The 23,825-nt window shown below is 37.0% G+C and overlaps 1 protein-coding gene across 1 annotated transcript; it reads left to right on the top strand.

The window, feature by feature from the left end:
- Positions 1 to 14,559: 14,559 nt before the first annotated feature.
- LOC122753303 (E3 ubiquitin-protein ligase Topors-like) lies at positions 14,560 to 16,749 on the top strand. Its single transcript, XM_044000662.1, has one exon. The coding sequence runs from the start codon at positions 14,560 to 14,562 to the stop codon at positions 16,747 to 16,749; it is 2,190 nt and encodes a 729-aa protein (XP_043856597.1).
- Positions 16,750 to 23,825: the final 7,076 nt, after the last annotated feature.

Raw genomic sequence — 23,825 nt, forward strand, 5'->3', positions numbered from 1 at the left:
TGCTGAAGAGGGAAATGAGGAGAATTCCCTGGGTGTCATACTTCAATAGGCTGGCATGAACTCTTTAATGCCTCCTGTTCACACCCTCCAATCAGAGGCAGGGAGGGGAAGCAGCAGGAGGGGATTCTGAGAAAGTGTCAGTTTCCAAGTTGATTTGATACTGAAGAAAGATGAGTTTCTGCAGATGAGCCCATTGGTTGCATGTGAGAATGGGATCTAATTCCAATTAGGAATGTAAGTTTTGGCTATAAAAATCCTCTCCTTTCTTTGTCTATGATCTCTTCTTCAGTATATTTGTTGTTCCAAGGAGAATAGAAGCCTGATTTTCTGCTGGCTTCTGCCTTTTGTTCGTCGGACTTAAAAATTTCCCTGACATTATCTTACTCAAACTTTTGTTTTGTTTTGTTTTGTTGTCTTTTTTTGGTGAGGCAATTGGGGTTAAGTGACTTGCTCAGGGTCACACAGCTAGTTAAGTGTCAAGTATCTGAGGTCGAATTTGAACTCAGGTCCTCCTGAATCCAGGGCAGGTGCTCTATCCACTGTGCCACCTAGCTGCCCCAACAAACAAACTTTTTTTTTTTTTTTGGTGAGGCAATTGGGGTTAAGTGACTTGCCCAGGGTCACACAGCTAGTAAGTGTTAAGTGTCTGAGGCCGGATTTGAACTCAGGTACTCCTGAGTCCAGGGCCGGTGCTCTATCCACTGTACCACCTAGCTGCCCCTTACTCAAACTTTTAAAGCAGCAATTCTCAACTTTTTTTTTTATTTCTAAATGCCATTAAGCCCTTTCCCTTTCTTTCAAAGTCTACAGTCCTCCTCTCAGGTTAATGTTTTTAAATGCATAAAGTAAAATGCATATAATTATGGAAAATGGAAAGCAATTGTATTGAAATACACTTATCTATCTACTTCTATTAAGGTGGGGGGAAAAGCAAGTTCACAGAGCTCAGGTTAAGAACTGATGCTTTGCCCCTTGAGTCTACCCTGAATCTGGTGGAAACACAGGGCAGCATAGATGCCAAAGAGTTTGCTCAAACTTACTGCAGGTTGTGCTTATCTCTGAACAATATTAAAACCTGTGTCAAAACACCTCATATCCCTTAGAGAGGTATGTGTTGAGACCTTAATGAGATGTCTTAAGGAGAAGATATGTCTCGAGGTCCTTTATTGTTCTGAAGGGTTGAGGGGCAATTGAAATGTGATTCTGCGCTCAGTTTGAAGGAGCTGTTTATACACTGAACAAGGTTGATAAATGGGCTGTGTATTTCTCTAGGTGCCCCTTCATGTAAATTGATGACTGCTTCCCCAGGGAATGAAGAGGGCCTGGCAATAGGAAGAGAGATTACTTTAAGTGTGACAAGGCCATAATCTGTAACTAGGACCATCCATCATAGTCAAGCAGGAGATTCCCTTTACTTAAAGGGCTCTCAGTGCTTGTGTAGGCCCAGCTATTGTATGATTTCCAGGATAGCCCAATTTGGGCTCAACTTCACATGTTTTCAAGAATAGGAGACTGCCTTATCCAAGTGCGACAAACACTAATGACTGCCACAATTTTGTTTGAAAGGACTTCACTGTGGCTAAAGTCACTTGGCTTAGTAATTATAGAAATTATAGTGTAGGACCTATGCCAGATTTGTCTTTCTCCATGTCTACCCAGAAGGAGCAAGAAATAGCTCTTCAAGCCTTGAGGTGTTTTGCATTTATTTTAAATGGCAGTCAACATTAAAACAAGACAAAACAGCTTCGCTTGGTATGAACAGGACTAAAAGATTCTTACTACCATTTAGAAAATCTAAGGCCTCCATCCCCACAAAGAAGTTTGCAAGAGCCATGGTTTTATCCAACTGAGATTCCAGTAGGAGCAGAGTTATGGAATTATAATACTGAAAGGGAATTTAGGGATCATATTTCTCAAATTCTTCATTTTGCTGAGGAGACAGATTGTGACTTGCTTACCCCACACAGATAGTGAAAGCAAAGGTGGGATTTTTGTTTCCAAGATTTCTCAGACCTAGTCCAGTGTTTTTGGTTTTGTTGTTGTTTTTTCGTCCACACTACATGTCCTCCTATAACATCAATCTTACATGCTTAAATTCAGTGGTAGTTCAATCAAGAAAGGGGCTATAAATCATCTTGATACTTATGACCACTAAAAGAGATTAACTAGAAGAGTTTGGGGTCCTAGTAGAATCAATGGATCATTGAATCAGAGATTTAGACTTGAAAAAAGCCTTAGAGGTTATCTAATCCAGAGCTTCTTAAACTTTTTTCCACTTGTTGCCCCTTTTTACCCAAGAAATTTTTTATGCAACCCTAGGTATATAGGTATATAAAATAGGTATACAAATCATTTACTGATAATAAATCATAAAAATATTTTAAAACAATTCTTTGGTATACATATAATTTTACCATTTATTAAAGATGAAAGCAAATTGACATACCAATCAGATGGAGGTGCTTGTTTATTTTGACATAAAGAATTAAATCTTTCCAGAATATTTGATACTGCAGGATGTAGAGCATCTTCAACATTTTTCAGAGTAGACTGATATTTTGATTTTATAATGGTCAGTTCTGAGAACACTGCTTCACATAAGTATGTAATACAAAATGAGAGAAGTATATTTAGGACAATTTAAAAATTATTGGAAATTCTTCCCTAATCCCAAGCCAAAATGTATTTAATTACTATTATTTTTTTGGAAACCCAAGTTTTAAACCTATGTTACTTGACAACTTGGAAAATTCTTCTTGAATTTTTAATGGTAGATGACTGATATTTTTTTTTTATTTCAATTGAATGTGGCTTATGAACCCAACTTAGTTTTTTTAGAAACAAAATTTGAAAGGAAGTATTCCTGAAACTATGTCTCCAGGCACTTCAGATGATCAATTATAACTCTTACAATTAAAGCTTTGGGAAAGTTATTTTTGATTATAAAATCATCAGTAGGTATAAACATTTTCAAAGAACCATTTTCTACACTATTCTTCCATATGTTAACTTGTTTAGTAAAACTACCAATTTTATATTTTAACATAAATATGTTGCAATTTTCCCCTTGAAGTGATATGTTCAAATCATTGTGCTTTTTGACAATATCCAACAAAAACCAGTGTTGATAGCCATAAGTCACTGTGAAAAAAAATGAACAAAAATCATACTTTTGCTTGGTCAAAAATATAACTTCATCTTTCAATTTCAATTATCTGTCTAAACTTCACCCTCTTGAGAGCCACCTTACCTCTGCATGTAGTAATAAGCTTTTGTAATGGGAGTCCATGTCTTTGCAAAGGTTGGAAAACAAATGGCTGTTAAGGGCATGACTTTTAATGAATTGAACGATTTTGATAGTATCGCAAAGCACGACATCTAACTCAGGTGATATTTTTTCAGCTACCAGTGCTTCCTGATGGATCATGCAGTGAGTAAAAATGATATGTTCATTGCCACCAGCTTTAACTTTGGCTACAAATTTAACATTCTTGTTCATCACTGCTCCAGCATGGTCTGAACAGACTCCAATGCAATTTTTCCAACCGTAAACCTTCATTTTTGAAAAATTCATCAACTTTGAGATATATGTCTTCCCCTCTTGTGTGCCTTTACAAAGGGTGACAAAACAATAATTCCTTATGTATGTTTCCTTCATAAACATATCTTACATAAAGTAATAACTGTGTCATGTTAGAAATACCAGTTACTTCATCTAACTGAATGTCGATCTTTGGGCTGCCTTTAAGCCAGGAAAAAAGCTGCTGGAATTGGTCATTACTAATTTCAGAAATGCCTTTGGTAGCAGTATCATTTGATGAAGGAATTTTGTGAATTTCATCCCAATGTTTTTTTCCCATGAACGATTTATGACATTTTAATAGCAGCAGGTAACACAAGAGATCTTCTACTGTATAGGGCTTTTTAGTTTTTGCAATTAAATAAGAAGTTTTGTAAGATGCAAGAAACTACTTTTTTGTTGACAGTAACAAATTTCTCAAAACATTTTTTTTTACTGTATTTAAAGATTTTTAAAGTTGTTCAAAATATTACTTTTGTTTATTGAGGTGTGCTGAATGCTTGGTATTAAGATATTTTAGCTTGGTTGATTTTATGCTCTCTATAGTAAAAACTTCATTGCAAATTAAGCAAAGAGGTTTTTCCACATCATCATCATTATTAGAAGTAAATCCGTTTTGGAAAAATGATTTGATGTTTTCTTCTTGTTGTCAAATTAGGAGTACTACAGCCTGATAGCAAAGACTGCTGCATTATCATCAGTATTTTTACCTTTTCTATCTAAATTTAGCCACTTACCCATAACTGAAAAAATCTGTGTCCTAAAATATAAATAAATGTGGCTAATAATTTGTCAAATGAATACTAGCTTTAGTTTGTGAAAGTACATTTGTTTGTGCTAAATTTTAAATGGTCACACTTACCTACACATACAGTAGTGATGGTGGAGACATATTACTAATGGGGTTTTTTCTTTGCTTGTTGCAATTAAACAGTTATGTTTCTGTAAAAGAAGGAGATAACAGCAATTTTTAAAAAATCAAACATTCAAACACAATACAATCCAAAGTTATATTAATTTGATACTTATATGCTGAGGAATGATGGTAAGAAAATATTAACAGTCTTTATTTTCTGTAATTAAACTATTATGTTTCTGTAAGAGCAGAAAACTTTGTATGGTCAGTAAAAACAATGCAATTCATAATATACGATAGTATCAAATCTGAGCCAAGCTGTTTCTGGCAGTGTTCATTGGTGTTGTGTGGTGTTATGGCATGAGCAGTGTAAAGTGCACATGTTGTGAGTTTGGAACCAAGGCTGTAGTGAAATTGCTCAATGAAACACAGGCAAGTGCTAGCAGAAATGCCTTGGATTCAGTTCGCATTTGATTTTGAATTAATTTTTGTGTGTTTTATGTTCAGAGAACTTTTATTCTTGCCAAATTTTTCGCAACACCTGTCTTTAATCTAGTTCAGCTCCATTCTACAGAAGAGGAGGGGCAGCTAGGTTTCTCAGTAGATAGAGCACCACTCCTGAAGTTGGGAGGACCTTAGTTCAAATCTTACCTCAGACACTTACTAGCTGTGTGACACTGGGCAAATCACTTAACCCCAATTGCATTAAACATCCAGGGCTATCTCCAGTTATCCTGATATATATCTTGCCACTGGACCCAGATGGCTTTGGAGGAGAGAATGAGGTTGGTGACCTTGCACAGCCCTCCCTCACTTAAATCCAATTCAGTGCAAGCCATGGTCCTCTTCAAGAATGAAGGACAGGGGCAGCTAGATGGCGCAGTGGATAAGCACCGGCCCTGGATTCAGGAGTACCTGAGTTCAAATCCGGCCTCAGACACTTACTAGCTGTGTGACCCTGGGAAAGTCACTTAACCCCAATTGCCTCACCAAAAAAAAAAAAAAAAAAAAAAAAAGAATGAAGGACAAACAACAACAATGACGACGACAGAGGAGACATGCTCAAAAAGGCTAAGTGCTTTATTCAAGGTAGTAAAAAATAGTCAGTAAATGTCTAATGAATAACTTTAATATAGACTGACTCTATCTTGGGAGGTAGGTCCTTAACTATTCCCATTTTACAGATGAAGGAACTGAGGCAGCCAGAACTTAAATGACTTATTCAGAGTTACATAGCTAGGAAATGTCTGAGACCAAATTTGAACATAGGCCTTTTTTTCTTTTCATTTTACCACCCCCACCTTTTTTCAAATTACATGTAAAGATAGTTTTCAACATTCTTGTTTTTCCTTTTTTTTTTTTTTTTGTGAGGCAACTGGGGTTAAGTGACTTTCTCAGGGTCATACGGCTAGTAACCGTCAAGTGTCTTAGGCTGGATTTGACCTCAGGTCCTCCTGATTCCAGGACCAGTGCTCTATCCACTGCACCACCTAGCTACCCCACAATATTCACTTTTGTAAGATTTTGAGTGCCAAATTTTTCTCCCCACCTCCCTTCCCTCCCCCTTCCTGAGGCCATCTAGCAATCTGATATAGGTTATATATTACAATCATGTTAAACATATGTGTCTTCTTGATTCCATATCCAGCAGTCTATCCATTTTAGCACCTACATGCCATCTCTCCTCCTGTCCCTTCCTCTCCCCTCCCCTCCTTTCCCATCTCCTCCCCTATCAACACACACACACACACACACACACACACACACACACACATCCTCACATAAATAAATATGTATGCCTAAATACATATACCTGCATATATACCTCTACACTTGAAACCTTCAGGAAAAGAAGAATTAATGCCACTCAAAATTCCTTTCAATTTAGTTTGTTTGTATTCTCTGGAGGGCTATTTTATTTTATGTTGTACACATGTGGCAATCCATTACAGGACTAGGTATGTCTTTACCTAGGGAGTGGGGTACATCATTGTCCTGAGCTTTCAGTCTTAATAAAACAGACTGACAATTTTCACAACGGACACTGGAAAACCAGGTAGTTGAAGAAAAAAATATATATTTATATATATGGATACTTAGAATTAGAAACTACAAACAACAGTCTCTATCTCTATCTTTCATCAGTCGATAACGATTTATCACTATTTCCACACGTTTTCTACTCTCCTCAATGCTCCCTCACCTTCTACTCCATTCCCCAATCCTTATTCTTCAGATGACCTCTTCAATACTTCATAAGGAAGGTCAAGAACAGGTGTGAGCTTCCTCAGCTTTCCTCTTCTTCATCTCTTGAGTTTATATCTTTAGATAAAGAAGGGGCTCTGCTCAGTTCTAAGTTCCATTTGACAATATCAACTGCTTCCTCCTCCTAGGCATTCTCTTTCCTTCACCTACCATGATATCCTCCATTTGTGTCCTCCATCTTGATCTGAATCCCCCCAGCTGCTAATGCCTCCCTCATCCTTTTACCTCATATTTTTTATGAACATATTTTGTACTTCTTTTCTTTTTTTTCCTTTGGTGAGGCAATTGGGGTTAAGTGACCTGTCCAGGGTCACAGCCCGCAAGTGTCAAGTGTCCAACACCAGATCCAAACTCAGGTCCTCCTGAATCCAGGGCTGGCATTCTATCTACTGTGCCACTCAGCTGCCCTGTACTTATTTTCTATTTATTTATATGTATATTTTTTGTCTCTCCCTATAAAGTATTTAAATAAATAGCAACCTTGGAATCACCCTTGGCTTTTCTCTTGGCTTCCCTTCTCCCCACTATTTCCTTTTTCTTTCTTTTTTCTTTTTTTTGTGAGGCAATTGGGGTTGTGACTTGCCTAGGGTCACACAGCTAGCAAGTGTTAAGTGTCTGAGGTCGGATTTGAATTCAGGTCCTCCTGACTCCAAGGCTCGTGCTCTATCCACTGAGCCGTCTAGCTGCCCCCCCCCCCACTATATTAAATCATTTGATGAGGCCTCCACAACATAGATCACATCCATATATCCATTCACATGACAGTCAGCTTAGTCCAGGTACTCATCACCTCTGACCTGGTGTATTGTAACAACCTCCTAATTAGTCTCCCTGTTTCCACCTTCTTCCCCTTCCATTCTATCATAGCAGATGATTTAATCTTTCTAAAGCACATGTCTGACCCTGTCACTCTTTTGTTCAAAAGTCTCCAGTGGTTCCATTTTGCCTCTAGAATAAATAAAATGTTTTAGCTCAGCATTTACAATGCTCTAAAATCTGGCTCTAACCTAATTTCCTATTTTATATCACATTATCCCCCTTCATTTCCCCATTCCAAACTGAACTACTGACTATTCACGGAACTCATCATTACATATCCCCTTTTTTCTTTTCTTTCTTTTTTTTGTGCATATCCATTTCTATACTTTATACAAGTCATCCCCTTGGGGTGGAAGTAATTCTTCTTCATCTCTACCTTCAAAGCTCAACTTAGATGTTAAATTCTCTTTGAAGTCTACCCCATAACCCTGATGTCAGAGGTCGTTTAGTTATTTTTTAATCCCAAAACAGTAGTCCAGTGCTTTGCACACAATGTCAATAAATCAATAAACAAATATTTATTAAGCACAAAACTTAATAGATTCTGAGCACTGTACTAGGCACTCAGGATACAAGTAGTCAGTAAAAGACTTCATACTCTTAAGGAATTTATACTCTATTGTGAAAGATAATGTGTACATATATAAGCCTATACTACAGATAAATACAAAATAGAATCCTAAAAGGCAGATTTAAGAAGAGATCTCACTCCAGGCTTGGGGGACAACCTATGCAAAGGCACAGAGATGAGTCATGAAGTGCTGGGTCTCTTAAACAGCTTATAATCTTGTTTGGTATAATAGGGTGAAGGAATAAGAGTAATGTCTAATAACTAAGTCTAGAAAAATGAGTGCAAGTCACACTGTGGGGCTTAAATAGCAGGTTGAGGAATTGCGTTTCATCAGAGATAATCATGGAATTTTTCGAGCAGAGGAGTGACATGTCTAGCTAGGGCAGTGTTTTGGAAGATTATTTTGATAACTTATAGCTTTAGAACTGGAAGAGATCTTAGAGACCCTCATTAGAATACCTCATTTTACAGTTGAGGAAATGGAGGTTGCTTAAGGTCATGCAGATGACCACCTGTGAAAGGGTAAGAGCATGAGCCCTCTGTCTCCGTACCCAAATCTGTGAGCCATAAAGCGCTACAAATATTTGAGTTACTATTATTGAGAGGACATTTCAAATCTACTTCTTCCCCACTTATTCCTCATCCTCACTTTCTACTCCTTCTTTTCCAAAAACAAAGAAAAATATCCCGAGCAATGATGTTTACTAGTGATCTTTCTTTCCCAGTGCTCTGAAATGCACGCAATGTTTGTCATCTGGCAAAAAGGTTTTGAAATTTAAAAGGGGAAAAAAAGGTTGAAAAATCAGTACTAAGCTGCCCATAGAATTGGATACTGGTTATATGTTGACATATTCTGAATAATTTAAATTACCACCTGGATGTCTACATCAATGATAGTCACTTAATTTCATTCTGTTTCCTAGAAAAAGTTACCACAGATTATTCAATGGAGTTTTCATCAAAATTTTGGAGATACAGAGAACAAATTCATTCATGTAGTGCTTACTGACTAGGTTCAGAACAAAATTATTTGAATCCTAGTGGTAGGCTAAAGGGGAATTTATGAGTGGGGTGACATCCGAGGTAGGCCTCCTCATTGTCATCACTCTTGAATGACAAGTCCCCTTTTAATTCTAATTAGCCTATAACTGTTTAATATATTTTATATGAATCCTCATCTTCAGGCATTGCCAATGAATGTAATTGAAGTGTTACATCCTTAGAGAAATGTGTTCTCATTAATTGAATTCTCATTTATCAATATATTCTTTTGTCATACCAGGCAGAGAAAGACTAGAAAAGAAGGAAGAATGATCAGTTATGTGTTCACAGGACTTTAAAGTTTTAAAGAGCTCGTTTATTCAAAACCTCATGATATGGAGGTAATCCTATTCTTAAAGGCTCTGCCAGTGGAGCATAAGCATGGAGTCTTACTGACTTAAAAAAATACCTCCATGATGAATAAGTGGCAGACTAGTCCAGTTAATTTTTTTGAGGTTTATCATTTTTTCCTTAATAGTATTTTATTTTTTCAATTATATGTGAGGATAATTTTTAACATTTGCTTTTATGAAATTTTGAGTTCAAATTTTTCTCCCTCCCTTCCTTCCCTCCCTCCTCCCCAAGATAGAAAGCAATCTGATATAGGTTATATATGTATAATCACATAAACATACTTCCACATTTGTCATTATGTTAAAGAATAATCAGAAGAAAAGGGAAAAACCTCAAGGAAAAAAAAACACACAAACAAAAGCAAATGTAAAAATAGTATGGTTCAATCTGTATTCAGATTCCACAGTTCTTTTTCTGGATGTGAAGAGCATTTCCGATCATGAGTCCTTTGGAAACATCTTGGATCATTGTATTGCTGAGCAAAACAAAATCTATCATAGCTGATCATCACACAATGTTACTTCTACTGTGTACAATGTTCTCCTGGTCCTGCTCATTTCACTCAACATCAGTCCACTTAAGTGTTTCTAGGCTTTTCTGAAATCTGCTTTCTCATGATTTCTTAGAATAGTATTCCATTACGTTTATACACCACAACTTCTTCAGCCATTCCCCAATTGACAGACATCTCTTCTATTTCCAATCCTTTGCCACCACAAAGCTGCTATAAATATCTATATCTATATATCTATATCTATATATATATCTATATATCTATATCTATATCTATATATTTTACACAAGGGCCATTTCCCCTTTATTTATGAATTCTTTGAGATAGAGTCCTGGTAGTGATATTACTGAATCAAAGGGTACGTACAGCTCCATAGTCCTTTAGGCATGGTTACAAATTGTTCTCCAGAATGGTTGGATCAGTTCACAACTCCACCAAAAGTGCATCAGTGTTCCAATTTTTCTACATTTTCTCCAACATTTATGATTTTCCTTTTTATCATATTAGTCAATTTTCTAGGTGTAAGGTAGTACATCATAGTTGTTTTAATCTATATTTAGAACATTTTTTTTATATGGCAATAGCTCTGATTTCTTCATCTGAAAATTTCCTGTTCATATCCTTTTACTATTTCTGAATTGGGGAATGACTTGTATTTCTTATACATTTGATTCAGTTCACTATATATTTCTGAAATGAGGCCTTTATCAGAAACACTTAGACCAATTAATTTGGAGAGAATCAGCATCAGATTGAGTGAAGGGGAAGGGACTTTTTTTACCCAATCCAGTAGTTAAAAACTAAGTCCAAAAAGAGCTGCTATTTGTGTTAGCGAAAGTACTTAAATGGAGGAAATCACAGATCACTGGTGTATATGATACTCAGGTACACAATCTGTGTAGGTGTGTGTGTATTTTTGCATATGCCTGTGTATTTATGTATGTGTAAATTTTGAGAGGCCACATGGCATAGTAGATAAAAGGTTGACTTTGTATTCAGGATCATGTGGATTCCAATCCTGCCAATCCTGCCTCTGAAATATGTTGCCTGGATGACCTTTGTAAGTCACCTAGCCTCTCTGTGATGCTCCAAAGACCACACCATTAACATAAAGGGTGTGTCATCAGCCAAATGGAAAATGGGAAGAGGCAGAATTATGTCCTGGAGCTAACTCTCCAGAGAAAGTTGTTAAATTTTCTGGAATTTTGTGAGTTAAACACAGCTGTTGCACAATTCAATCAACTCCTGTAACAGGTGTTATTGGTTGCTTTAAAAGAAGATGACAACCACAGCAGAATATATCTTCAACACATCATTGTCTACTTTAAATGATTCTGACTTCAATAATGAATATTAGAAACAACCTTAATTGTATTTTGTTTGGATGGTGATAATATAATGCTGGGAAAGAATTCTTAAGTAATTACAAAATTGTCAGAACAATTTCCTTAATTATTCAGTAGTGAAATCATTTATTATAATTCTCATTTGAAAATTAATATCTAAGATAAAACAAGTTAATTATTTTAAATATTTCTGGACAAAATGTATTTTTATCACAAATCTAATAAAAAATCAAACAAGTAGAAACTGTAAAGGACTTGGAATTGAAATTATTAAAATTGTTCAAATGCTGGGATTGGGATAGCAACCCTGTAGTTTATGAGCTTCTATTCCTGTATCATAAGCATATCTTATATCATATATGCACTTTTCTTTCTTCTTCCTTTTGTGATTTTGGAATAATATTACTCAATATTCATTTCTTTCAATACCTTGATTTAAAAATTGGCATTCTTGAAGATTTTTCATCAGTTTCAACTGTATTGTAGTCAAGATAAATTCATATAAAAAAGTGCACAAAATTAATGGAATATACCATCAGAGCTTTGAAAAATCAAATATTGGTGCTAGAAAATATGTCTCAAGTTGAAGAAATCGATTAAGATAGATAAATTTAAAGACATTCCATTTAATACAAATAATAATATAGTGTTCTTCCCAGGAATGAAGTAGAGAGACTAATTTAAAAGTCAGGGTAATAATCTAGGCAAAAGGTGATGAACAGGGACCCTTTACTATCAAACTATTAATAAGTAAGCAATTATTAAACACTTACTAGTGCCAGGAATTCTTCTAGGCACTGACGATATGAAAAATAAAATAAAATAGTGTCAACCCTCAAGGAATTTACTTTCTAGTTGGAGGAAACAACACATATATATTTAAGTATGTACAAAATAAATATAAAGACATTTTTTTTTCAGGGACAGTATACCAACAGCTGGAAGGATGAGAAAAAGATTTCATGGAGAAAATGGTGTTTGTGATAAATTTTGAAGAAACCCCAAGTATTCTAAGGAAGAAGGGTATTTCAGGCAGTGCCACAACTATGTTCCCTCCTCACGGTGAAAAGCTGTATAACATATTAAATAGGAAGGATGACAAGAAGACAACTGATTGATTATAGGGGGAAGAGAAGGCAGAGTCATCAACTGTCTTGTTGTTAACTCTCATAAATCAATGCCATACAACTGCAGAGTTTTGCACATGCTTATTCCCAAGTACCAGAAACTGAACTTCCTAGTTGCAATAGTAACTAGTAACCATTTAGTCACAAAAATAGGAAAAGTAGGCTAGACTCAGATTGTGGAGGAACTTTAATAGTATTTCTAAGGTCTTACTGGGAATTATCACTTTTCATTTTGCTATGGATTTGAAAGATGTTTTGGTCGTCTCAAATTGCATTTCTCATTTCCTTTATTTTCGCTGAGGATGCACATGCTGTGATCACTTTATCTTTCTGGATCACAAATAACCTTTTATACTTTCTTTGGAGGGAGGAAACTAGGCAAACACTTACTAGCTAATGTGACCCTGGGCAAGTCACTTAACTCTGTTTACCTCAGTTCCTCATCTATGAAATGAACTGGAGAAGGGAATGGTAAATCACTCAGTATATTTGCCAAGAAAATCCCAAATGGTGTCACAGACAGTCAGACATCACTAAAATAACTCAACCACTACCATTACCACCATCACCACTACCACCAATGGTATACTCCATGTTATGCAAGACCAGATAAATCTATAAACAGTGGTAGATATTAAAAATGTAATGGGGGGGGCGGGCAGCTCGGAGGTGCAGTGGATAAAGGCCCTGGATTCAGGAGGACCTGAGTTCAAATCCGGCCTCAGACACTTGACACTTGACCTGTATGACCTTGGAAAAGTCACTTAACCCTCATTGCCCTGCCCCCCCCAATGTAATCAGATGACATCAGTCATCAAAAAAGGATCATTTGTTTTTGAACTTTTACATCCTAACACTTCTCAGCACTTTATGAGGACATATTAAGATGAAGAGCAATATGTCAGGGATTAAGTTTCTCTTCCTCTGGAGAAGATTCCAGAATATGACATGTTCTAGATTCCATCGCTATGGAAGACATAAGGGGCAGAAACTAACACAACCTAACTGCTTCAGCAGCTTAGACTTATTTGAATACATATGCCTGTAGGATCCCGGTAAAAATTATAAAATATTTGTTTTATCCCTTTGCTCTGTGATGGGAAAGAATAGCATTCTAATAGAGGACAGTAATTAAATATGTCCTAGAAATAGAACCAAGGAAGAGTGGGAAAAGATAAAAGATTCAGAACCTATTTTATTAGTTAGCTTAATATGTCTTTTAGTGTGAATAATTTGCCGATTAAATGTGAAGTCAAAAATGTTTTATCCAAGCGTATGCAATCAGAATTGGAGACCATGTTAGAAGAGGGAATGTTGAAGGAACTAGATATGTTTAGCTTATTGAAGAGAGAGCTGAGAAGGGGAAATTATAGCTGTCTTCAGGTATCTGAATGGCTGTTACATGGAGAAATGACTATTCTGTGAGGTTCCATGGGCCAACAGGAATGATGGGTTGAAGTCACAGGGAATCGGATTTTGGTCCAGTATAAACCAGGAAACCCTCTCTAACATCTAGAGTGAAATTGTTTGAACTGCTTTGTGAGGCAGTTGGTTTTGTTGTTGTTGTTACTGTATTTTTGTTATTGTTGTTGTTTGGTTGTTTGTTTGTTTTTTGTGGGGGCAGCGGATTTTGGTCGATAATAGCAATCAAGCAAAGACAAGGTGGTCAACATTCACAGAATGCTGAAAAGAGAATCTGAAAGTCAGTTAGGAAGATAGGTCTGGATGGCTTTCTAAGTACCTTTCTACTGCTAAGAAAGCATGAATCTCTGAAACTAAAGAAATATAACCTAGTCTACAGTGATAAGTGTTGAGAAGTCTTTATGAAAGACACATGTATTAATATAGTTTATGTCCACATAGAATACATAGCAGCCTAAAAAATTCCATTTATAGTTTTAGAGCTTAGTCTATTGCTTTAAATTTAGTAAATCATTTTCTTTCTTTCATATGTACCCCAGAAATACATTATGTGCTACCTAAATTTCTGTTGGTTGTTTTCAATAGATCCTGGCCTTAGCAAATGAGAAGAATCCACTGATCAGTCATTCTTACAGAGGACTGGATGAAGGATTTTTAACAGACAATGCCATTAGGACCTTTACCTATCTGTCAATGTCCCATCTACTTGAACGGAACTCAGAATGGTGCTGATTTGAATCCCTCCTCACACAGGTTCATTAGTGACTGTCCTCATGAGAGATATGCAAAGAAAATAAGACATTCCCTCTGCGGACAAAGTTGTAATTCTTTCTCCCAAACTTCTAGATTTGGGAGTGACACCAAGAAGCAAGAACTGTGTGTTTTAGGGAATGACAACCTTGTACTGCCTGAAGAGAATAACAGCTATGTTGATTCTTTTCCAAGCTGTGAGCCTGGCTCTGAGGATGGTATATTATCTGATGATGACTCTAGTCAGGCCAATTCTTTGAGATATCAAGTTGTCCAAGAACTACTGAAACAGTTTTCTTGGAACAAGCAAGATCATGCCCATGAAGTGTCTTCAGGATACTTTAAAGAACAGGTGGTTATTCAATTCAGAAGAGCTCTTTATTTTTCTGGGCTTCGGGTATTATATGTCAGGGGTGGTGGATTCTACAGGCAAATTTCAGCAGATTATTTCCTGAGAAATCCAAACTGTCTACAGCGATTAATCCTATGGCTTAAACGTGAGCTGATAGCTATTTATGGTGACTTTGGGTACACAGCAAAAAACATCCTTACTATCATCCTCCAAAACATGACAGAGCATGATCTAGACAGCCAGACCTTTTCAGAGCTCTTGAGACCCTACCTCTTGCAATACACTGAACATTTCTTACACGAGTTCATCAGTTTTGCTCGGTCACCTTTTAGCATGAAAATGTATGACCAGCGAGCCATTTATGAGTGTCCTTCTCCGTCAGATGGAAGAGGAAATCTATTCACTATCTCACCTACTAATGACAAATGGGCCTTACCAGCATTGGAAAATTATGCAGAGATGGCCAAAACTATTCATGACTCATGGAATAAAGGAATATTGCCTCACTCAGGTTCAAAGCATACCATGACATCTGAGTCATCTTCCATGTCAACTGAAAGAAATCCAGAAAAGCCTAGTAGGACCAGAAATAAACATCAGCTTAGGACCCAAACCAAATTATATTCAGGAAACAGCAAAGGTGTGATTTCATCACAGAGTTGTACCCATATTCCTCATCTTAAATCAATGGGTGGGGATGCCATAGTCTTACTAGAACCACCATTGGACAGCAAGAAATATACTTCTGAAGGAAAAACAGAAGGGAGGAAGCTTCAGCTTGAACAGGACAAGTGTTCAGGAGATAATAGAGCTAATTACTCTGCATCTGATATTTCAACCATCTCAAATTCTAGCCCAAGAGAAAAAAATATGCTGGCTCTTTGTCAGCCAATGAAGACCCAAGAGAAAGAACCAGAAAAGAACAAAAATCCAGATTCCTTTGGTAAGATCGTTCAAAGAAGCCCTCCCATGATGAAGGAAACACAGCCACCCTTGTTTGTCAACTCATCCCAAAGGAAAGACCAAACTTGGCGCTGCAATTCAGAGAATGTGTATTCTCATAGGAAGCCCATTCAGAGAGGCCAAAGAGAACATGCCTTTAGGAAGGAAAGGATGAAGTGCCAATCATCCTGCCAAGGCGGAGAACTAAGTTCACACCCCTATAGAAGGGACTATAAGAATTGTCTTAAACAAGGACTAACTCAAAGTACTGAAGACAAACCACATTTGTCCCATCACCCTAGAAAGAGAAGGTCAAGAAGCAAAGATCACAGTGATAGGGGGCTGAGAGGAAGCTATACAAGTGAACCTTTGTTGACTATATCCTGTGAAGTTCAGGAAGGTGAGAAAGGAGATGGTGATTACAAACCTTTTAGAAGGGTTGTTCTAGCTAGTACAACAGAGCTTGTTAGTAGTAGGGGGAAAGCCCAGCATCTTTGCAACAGAGAAAAAGCTTTTAGAGTAAAAAGTCCCAACATCTGCCGCCATCCTGAGAATCATAGAACAAACTGTCAATGCATGAGGAGGTCAGGGACAGTGCGTGCGGGAAGCATGTCATCAAACCATGAAAATATGGGTAAGAAAAGAACATTCAAATGCCAACATTTAGAGAAGGAAAATAATGAAACAATGACTAACTCATTGCCTCCTCCAGTTCAGATGCACCAAATCCAGCAATCTACATCCTGCTACAGACTGGGGGTCCCCAAACAATGTATCCACCCAACAGCTCAAGCTTCAAGGATATCATGAGTAATATTAAGAAGAGGCAGGAAAAATGTGACCAGAAAGTTGAAAGCACAGAGTATTTTGGTACTAGAATCTACTAGTGAAAACAATTCTTAGAGAGAGAACATATGAGCCAACAGAGTAAGAATGATTGAAGGAACTTACCACATCATTTTGTCATTGGAAATAAGCCCATTTTTTTGGTTAATAGAATAAAAACTGCATAACATGTGTTTTGTTTTAAAATAATCCTTAAAATGTGGGGCATATTTAAATCTTCAATTGGTCAAAACATTCTTAGAGGATTAAATAATATATATGGTTGGAGCCTTTTATTTGATTAATAAAAATATTTACTGGCCACACAGAAAGCCAGAGGAACTCTAACAAGAAGAATTGTACATGTTCATTAAAATAAGAGTTGTGATTACATGGCTCTATATACTAGTAATCATGATTATATAATAAGGTATGAGAAGTGGATCATTGTGGTAGTGGCGATGATGATCATCAGCATCATGAGCATTTTGTCCCTGGATGATTTCTATCTGAACCCCAATGGAAAAAAGGAAACAAAAAGGATGGTGATCAGGAGGATATTAATTCACACATAGAGTATAGTAAGGTTTGCAAAATGATTTTTCTCACAAGCTAGTAAGATAGGTAGATCTATGAGAAAGGTAAGGATAGAAGGCTTTTTGTCATAGGTATATTTGATCCTGAGCCTAAATGGATTATTTGTAATATTTAAGTACTCTTAGAGGCACATTTATTCCTTTGGGTCTCATCATTACCATCATTATGATCATTATGATTAATGAAACATATAGAATTTAATTATTGAAAAATGCTTTTATAGATAACAAATTTGTTTTTTCACAAATTATCTTGTCTCCATCTTACTCAAAGGTCAGGAAGTTTCAGTGACATTACTTATAATTATTGTCAGTGATGGGATTTGAACCTGAGTCTGTCTAACTCTAAGGAAAGCACTAGATCCATGAAATCAAGGTTCCTCATTTATCAAACTCCCTTCAAACATAGAATTTCTATACTAAATGGTCCTTTAGGGCTCAGAAATAATGTGCCTCCTCAAACATCTTGTTACTACTAAGGACATGGTTAAGGTCCCAGCAAAATAAACTGCCCTGACATTTCTAAGGAGAGGCCCATGTCAGTAGTTTTGTTTTCTCTGAAAAAGATAGAAAATGATGGCCTCCAATTTATCAAAAGTACCCCAAGAATGGTGATATGGCCAACGTTGTTTGACAACATCAGCACTGGCCTAGTTTGTGAAATAGTTGAAACTTTTTCTGGTATCCTTGGGCCTTCCATACTAACCTATCCCTCAGTTCCTGATGCCCTCAATTCTATCTCCATCTTGTGTTCTGTTCTTGCTTTCAGATGACTATCAAACATTCCTAGCTAAGATTAGCATAAATTGTTATCAGACATGGCTTAAATTGTGATCCCTCTCCAGGGAGGTGTATTTTTAAAATTAGGCTATTGAAAGAGGCTTTCTTTCTCAAAGATCACTCCTCCAAAAGAATAACTATAAGAAGACATTTGGCATACTTCCTCAGAAGGCGTGTACTTGACAGATGGATGAAAGACAGCATCATCCCTTCTTTTTTTTTTTTTTTTTTTTTTTTTTTTTGCGGGGCAATGGGGGTTAAGTGACTTGCCCAGGGTCACACAGCTAGTAAGTGTCAAGTGTCTGAGGCCGGATTTGAACTCAGGTACTCCTGAATCCAGGGCCGGTGCTTTATCCACTGCGCCACCTAGCTGCCCCCAGCATCATCCCTTCTAAAAGCCATAAAACCACATGATCAAAAGTAAAACTATAAGTGCTTCCTACAAACAGTAGCAAAACCTAATCTAACCTACCAATGAGCCAAGGCCCACTGGTCTTTAAGCATTTGTAAAAATAGATATTAAGCAACATTTTCAAATATTTCTCCACCCAAAATAATTATTGTGAACTAATTAAAGATTCCTTAAGTTGAAGGCCAAAGTGAAGAATCAGGTTAATAGGTTATCAACCTTTCATTTAATTGAGTTTTAATAACATTTTCTATGACATGATAGTAAAAAGGGAAGATTTTGTAGGAGGGTCCTCTGACTTCAATGCTAAGTATAAGAATCTGTAGAACAGATGCACTTCTTATATAATAGGTCATGATTCAACACAATTGTCTGTACTATCGTTCTAATTGTGCCTTCCCAAATACACTGTGGCATAATCTGATGACCCTGCTATGCTGGATGCTAGAAGAAAACAAAAACTCCAAGACTAATAAGTCCATTCCTTGTGGGTGGATAGTTTCTTCCTTTCATAGATCCTTTGTATTTGATTTGAACATTCACATTACTCAGAATAGCTTAGTCATTCATCACTAGTCTTCAAGCAATGGTACTGTTGCTGTTATTGTTTTCAACATTCTTGTGAGAAAAATATGGGCCCCCCCTCAAAAGCTGATTGAAGTTGTCTGGGGAATGTCTGGGAGGTGAATTTCAGCTGGGACAAGGGTGCTTACTAATGGCTCCTTTCCTCCTCCTCCTCAGCAATCAGGATCACATGATGAGAGAGACCCAGGGCTGGTCACATGGGGGAGGAGTTTAGAGGACTGCCCCTTTGACTATATTGTAATCCAATTGGTTAGCGTTTGGCGCCAGTGTCTTGGCTCAAAGATTGTAATTATGAAGAAGGTCAGAGCCAGCCTGTTAAGAGATAAAAAGGCTCCTGAGTCCCACACACTCATTGCCATTTCCATTATGGAGTTGGCCCATTCATTTGCGAATGTATAAATAAAGGCCTTTGATACTTCTTCAACACTGAGTCCCAGAAATTTTTAAATGGAGTTTCTCACAATTTGTTTCTCACAGTTCTCTTAGTTCTTTTATACTGGAAGCTGGAGCAACTTAAAAAAAAAAAACATGCTATGCTGAAAATATTTCTGAGCATTCAGTAATTCTTGGTTTGGTTTAACTGGGAATTGAGGCAGGAACATTGATTAAATAATGAGCTGTGCTTTATGAAAAGTAGAAATTAGTGTTCTCCACTGAAGTTATATTTTGCTTGAGTTAGCTTATCCAGTAAAAACCAAAACCAGACCCTTTTTGGTGGTGTGCAACGCTACAAAATTGAAAAGCAAAATTAAGGCAAGTTCAAAGAAGGCCAGAAATTTGACTTTCAGACTAACAGGATAAGAACTAGGACCAAGTGACACATACATAGAGGTACATATAATCAATTTATAAAGCTATATACATGCAACAATGCCTTTATAACTTTTTATGTTGTGTACACATTAGCTTTTTTGGGGGGGTAGTTTAACTTTTTTTCCCACCATATTATTTATTTTTTTAACAAAAGAAAATTCACACTACTGGGAAAAAGGGAGAGAACTTGTGTGAGTGTGTGTGTGTACATGCATGTACATGTGTGTTTGTGTGTGTGTGTGAAAAGACTTGGTGTTAGTAAGTAGTTTATTAATGTAGCAGAGGATTCAAAATCAAAACTAGAAGATGTCAGTGCCTTTATGTGTTTGGGACTCAGATACTGACAAAGGACCTTTAAATAAAAAATTATATACAATCACCATGATGGCAATTATAGTATTAGAAGTAGGATTTAGGGGCAGCTAGATGGCGCAGTGGTTAAAGCGCTGGCCCTGGATTCAGGAGTACCTGAGTTCAAATCCGGCCTCAGACACTTGACACTTACTAGCTGTGTGACCCTGGGCAAGTCACTTAACCCCCATTGCCCCGCCAAAAAAAAAAAACAATTTAGGATTTAGAGCTAGAGGAGACCTAGATCATTTCACAGACAAGGAGACTGAGACATAAAAAGGGGAAGTGAGTTACCTAAATTCTATGCTTAATCCATATTTGCATAGCATTTTAAGGAAGATTTACAATCACCTTTACAAAGGCAGAGTAAGGATTGTCATTCCCACTTTACAGGTTAGGAAACAGATTTACATTGGGGATAATGCCATAGCAAAGGTCAGGAAGGATTAGAGGCATGATTTGAATCCTTAACTTTCTAACTCTAGGAAGTACAATGCTTTCTGTCACAAAATCAGTAAAACAAAAAGCATTTAAGTCCATTATATCTGACCAAAACCAAGGCTTAGCCAGGGAAAGCAGCTAGCCATCTGCCCTCTGTGAGTTACTCCTCCTCCTCCTCCTCCTCCTCCTCTTCTTCTTCTTCTTCTTCTTCTTCTTCTTCTTCTTCTTCTTCTTCTTCTTCTTCTTCTTCTCCTTCTCCTTCTCCTCCTCCTCCTCCTCCTTCTCCTCCTTCTCCTCCTCCTTCTCCTTCTCCTCCTTCTCCTCATTCTTCTTCTTTTTTTGCAGGGCAATAAAAAAATTACTTACCCAGGGTCACACGGCTAGTAAGTGTCAAGTATTTGAGGCTGGATTTGAACTCAGATCCTCCTGAATCCAGGGCTGGTGCTTTATCTACTGTGCCACTTAGCTGCCCCTGTGAGTTACTTTTCTAAGTGACCTGCTACCTACCTCTACCCCAAATACTATATATGTGAGCACTGGGCTGGGAAGAGAGTTTTGGACTTGGCCTTTCAGATGGATGGTGGCTGGAAACAGAGGGCAGTAGATTGCCATTTCCTTTCCATAGCAATATTTGTATTATGTTAATTATATTTTTGCAGATCAAGAGCAAGAAGTATAATGTACATGGGGTGGGTGTAGGTAGCAGGTCACTTAGAAGAGTGGCTCACAGAGTGCATATGGCCAGATGCTGTCCCTGGCTAGGCCATGGTGCTACTCAGATACAATGGATTAAGAGAGTTTTCACCAACTCAACAATAAGGACAGTTTAGCTATAAAACAAAATCCCCAAATTGGGTATATTAGCACCCTAAGATGTAATTGGTGTGAGGAGAAGAAAAGGTAAGATCTCTGCAATAAGTTTGGACAGTAGTATTTCCCAGTGAACAAAACAGAGACAGAAGTAGGTTAGTTGATTAGATAGAATCTGATTTATGATTAGATGGAATGTGAGGCAATTTGTGATAAATACTATAAATATAAAGAAATATACACAGTTTAAGGTAATCCCCCCCGCACACTGCCCATTCACTACTGCTAACCCATTATAGAACTTACAAAACATTTTACATTAGGGTTGTATCAAATGGCTAAAACTAAAAAGTCCAGGTCATGCTTATAATCATTTGTGGGAATGACAAAAACAAATTGACTGCTATTATTAAACCCAAAGCATACTAATGTGGAACACTCACCCCATCTACCTTCTGCTATCATCCAGCAGTTCCTCACTTAAAGATCCTTAAAAACTTGTTAAGTATTTTCTATCAATTATCAGTAGGAGGCAGTCTGACATGTGTTACTAAAGTAAAAAACAAATTAGTCAGCTGGTGTATGAGTTTCTGCTGATGAAAGTCCATGAAATTAGCTAAACAGATTCTCAGACAATTGATATCATTTCTCCACAGTCCTTGATTGAAATCTTTTGGGCTTAGTGGGACCTGGAAGTTTGCCCTCTCCTTCTATAACCATCATGAATATGAGGTTGTTTCCAAACTATGATGAGGCATCAGAGATATTAAGTAGAGGTCAGCATACTCATCATACAAAAACAAGCAAACCAAAAAGAAACCTTGAAAACTTGATGCGTGTCTTTATAAAACTTACCTTCCAAAGGGTTTTAAGAAATAATATGTCATTAAGTTGTACACACACACACACATATGAATGAATGAATGAATGAATGAATGAATGAATGAATGAATGAATGAATGAATGGATGGATGGATGGATGGATGGATGGATGGATGGATGGATGGACGGACGGACGGACAGATGGACGGACGGACGGACAGATGGATGGATGGACGGACGGATGGATGGATGGATGGATGGATGGATGGATGGATGGATGGATGGATGAAACATTTTTGCCTGCAACAACAGGTAATTAAGATTTCTAAGTCATCATTTTTAAGTAAGGAGCAATGGTATTTGTTTTAAATGAAGCTTTTTCTCTTTAGAAACTATAATTAATCACCCTGGCATGCAGTATATGCTGACTTCTGTTGGCCATAACCAGAATACTTTTTTTTTCTTTTCATTTCAGTCTAACTTTGCATCTAATTCCATGATCAATCATCCCCCTCAGATTCTTAGAGGGCCAATGGACAAGCTGGAAGATTGGCCTATAGATATAGCAAGCTAAAGATACAAGAAACTTTCTCTTAATTGAGAAATGTAAAAGTATATCCTCCCATCAGTTGTTTCCATTCTCAATAGAGATTCTCCTCAAGTTTCTGAACAATAATAAGTTTGGAGGACCATGGTTCCTAAAGGGAGAGCTTCCAAATGAAAATTTCAAAGAATAGTGGCACACATGCTATGGAAACTCATCTATCTTCTAAAGTGCCATTATTCTAAAAGGTAGAATAATTCCAGGTGAGGGAGATAAAGCACCTATCAATTGGCTAGAGGGAATTTGAAGTAATTTCCTGGTAATAGTACAAGACCCTCTTGAGTATGTTATCTCATTTTCCCTTTGAAATAGCTTTTATTACTTTCCAATGTCACAACTTTACATTAAAAAAAAGTTAAACATATGTCCACACATTGGATCTCATGTTCATGTGTCTTGACTGAGGCTATTCCTCTAAGTAACCAATGAAAATAAATTTTTCCCTACTTCTGTAATATCAGATTGAGTTTTCCCTTAAAAGACAATATTGTTTTGAATGGGAGAATAGACCCTGACTATTGAATCAATAATTGTAGAGATGAAATGATAGACAATAAGACATTAAATTAGGGTAAGAAAAAATGGCTATCACTGAGGTTAAGTGCTGGGATGAAGAGAATGGGGATGAAGAAAAGAAAGAAAATGGAAGGGAATCAAGGTGAAGTGGTTGCCCAAGTTCACTCAAATAGTGATTAGGAAAGCTGAAATAAATTTATCATTTCACTGTGTAGCCCTCATTCCCAGGCATTTAACTTACCTCCAAACAAAAGTAGGAAATAATACAAGGAGTGGTATAAAAGGTCATAACCAAGTCCATATAGGCCAACAATCTGTTACCAAGGATTTAAAT

This window comes from Dromiciops gliroides, chromosome 1, assembly GCF_019393635.1.
Source record: "Dromiciops gliroides isolate mDroGli1 chromosome 1, mDroGli1.pri, whole genome shotgun sequence".
Lineage (NCBI taxonomy): Eukaryota > Metazoa > Chordata > Mammalia > Microbiotheria > Microbiotheriidae > Dromiciops > Dromiciops gliroides.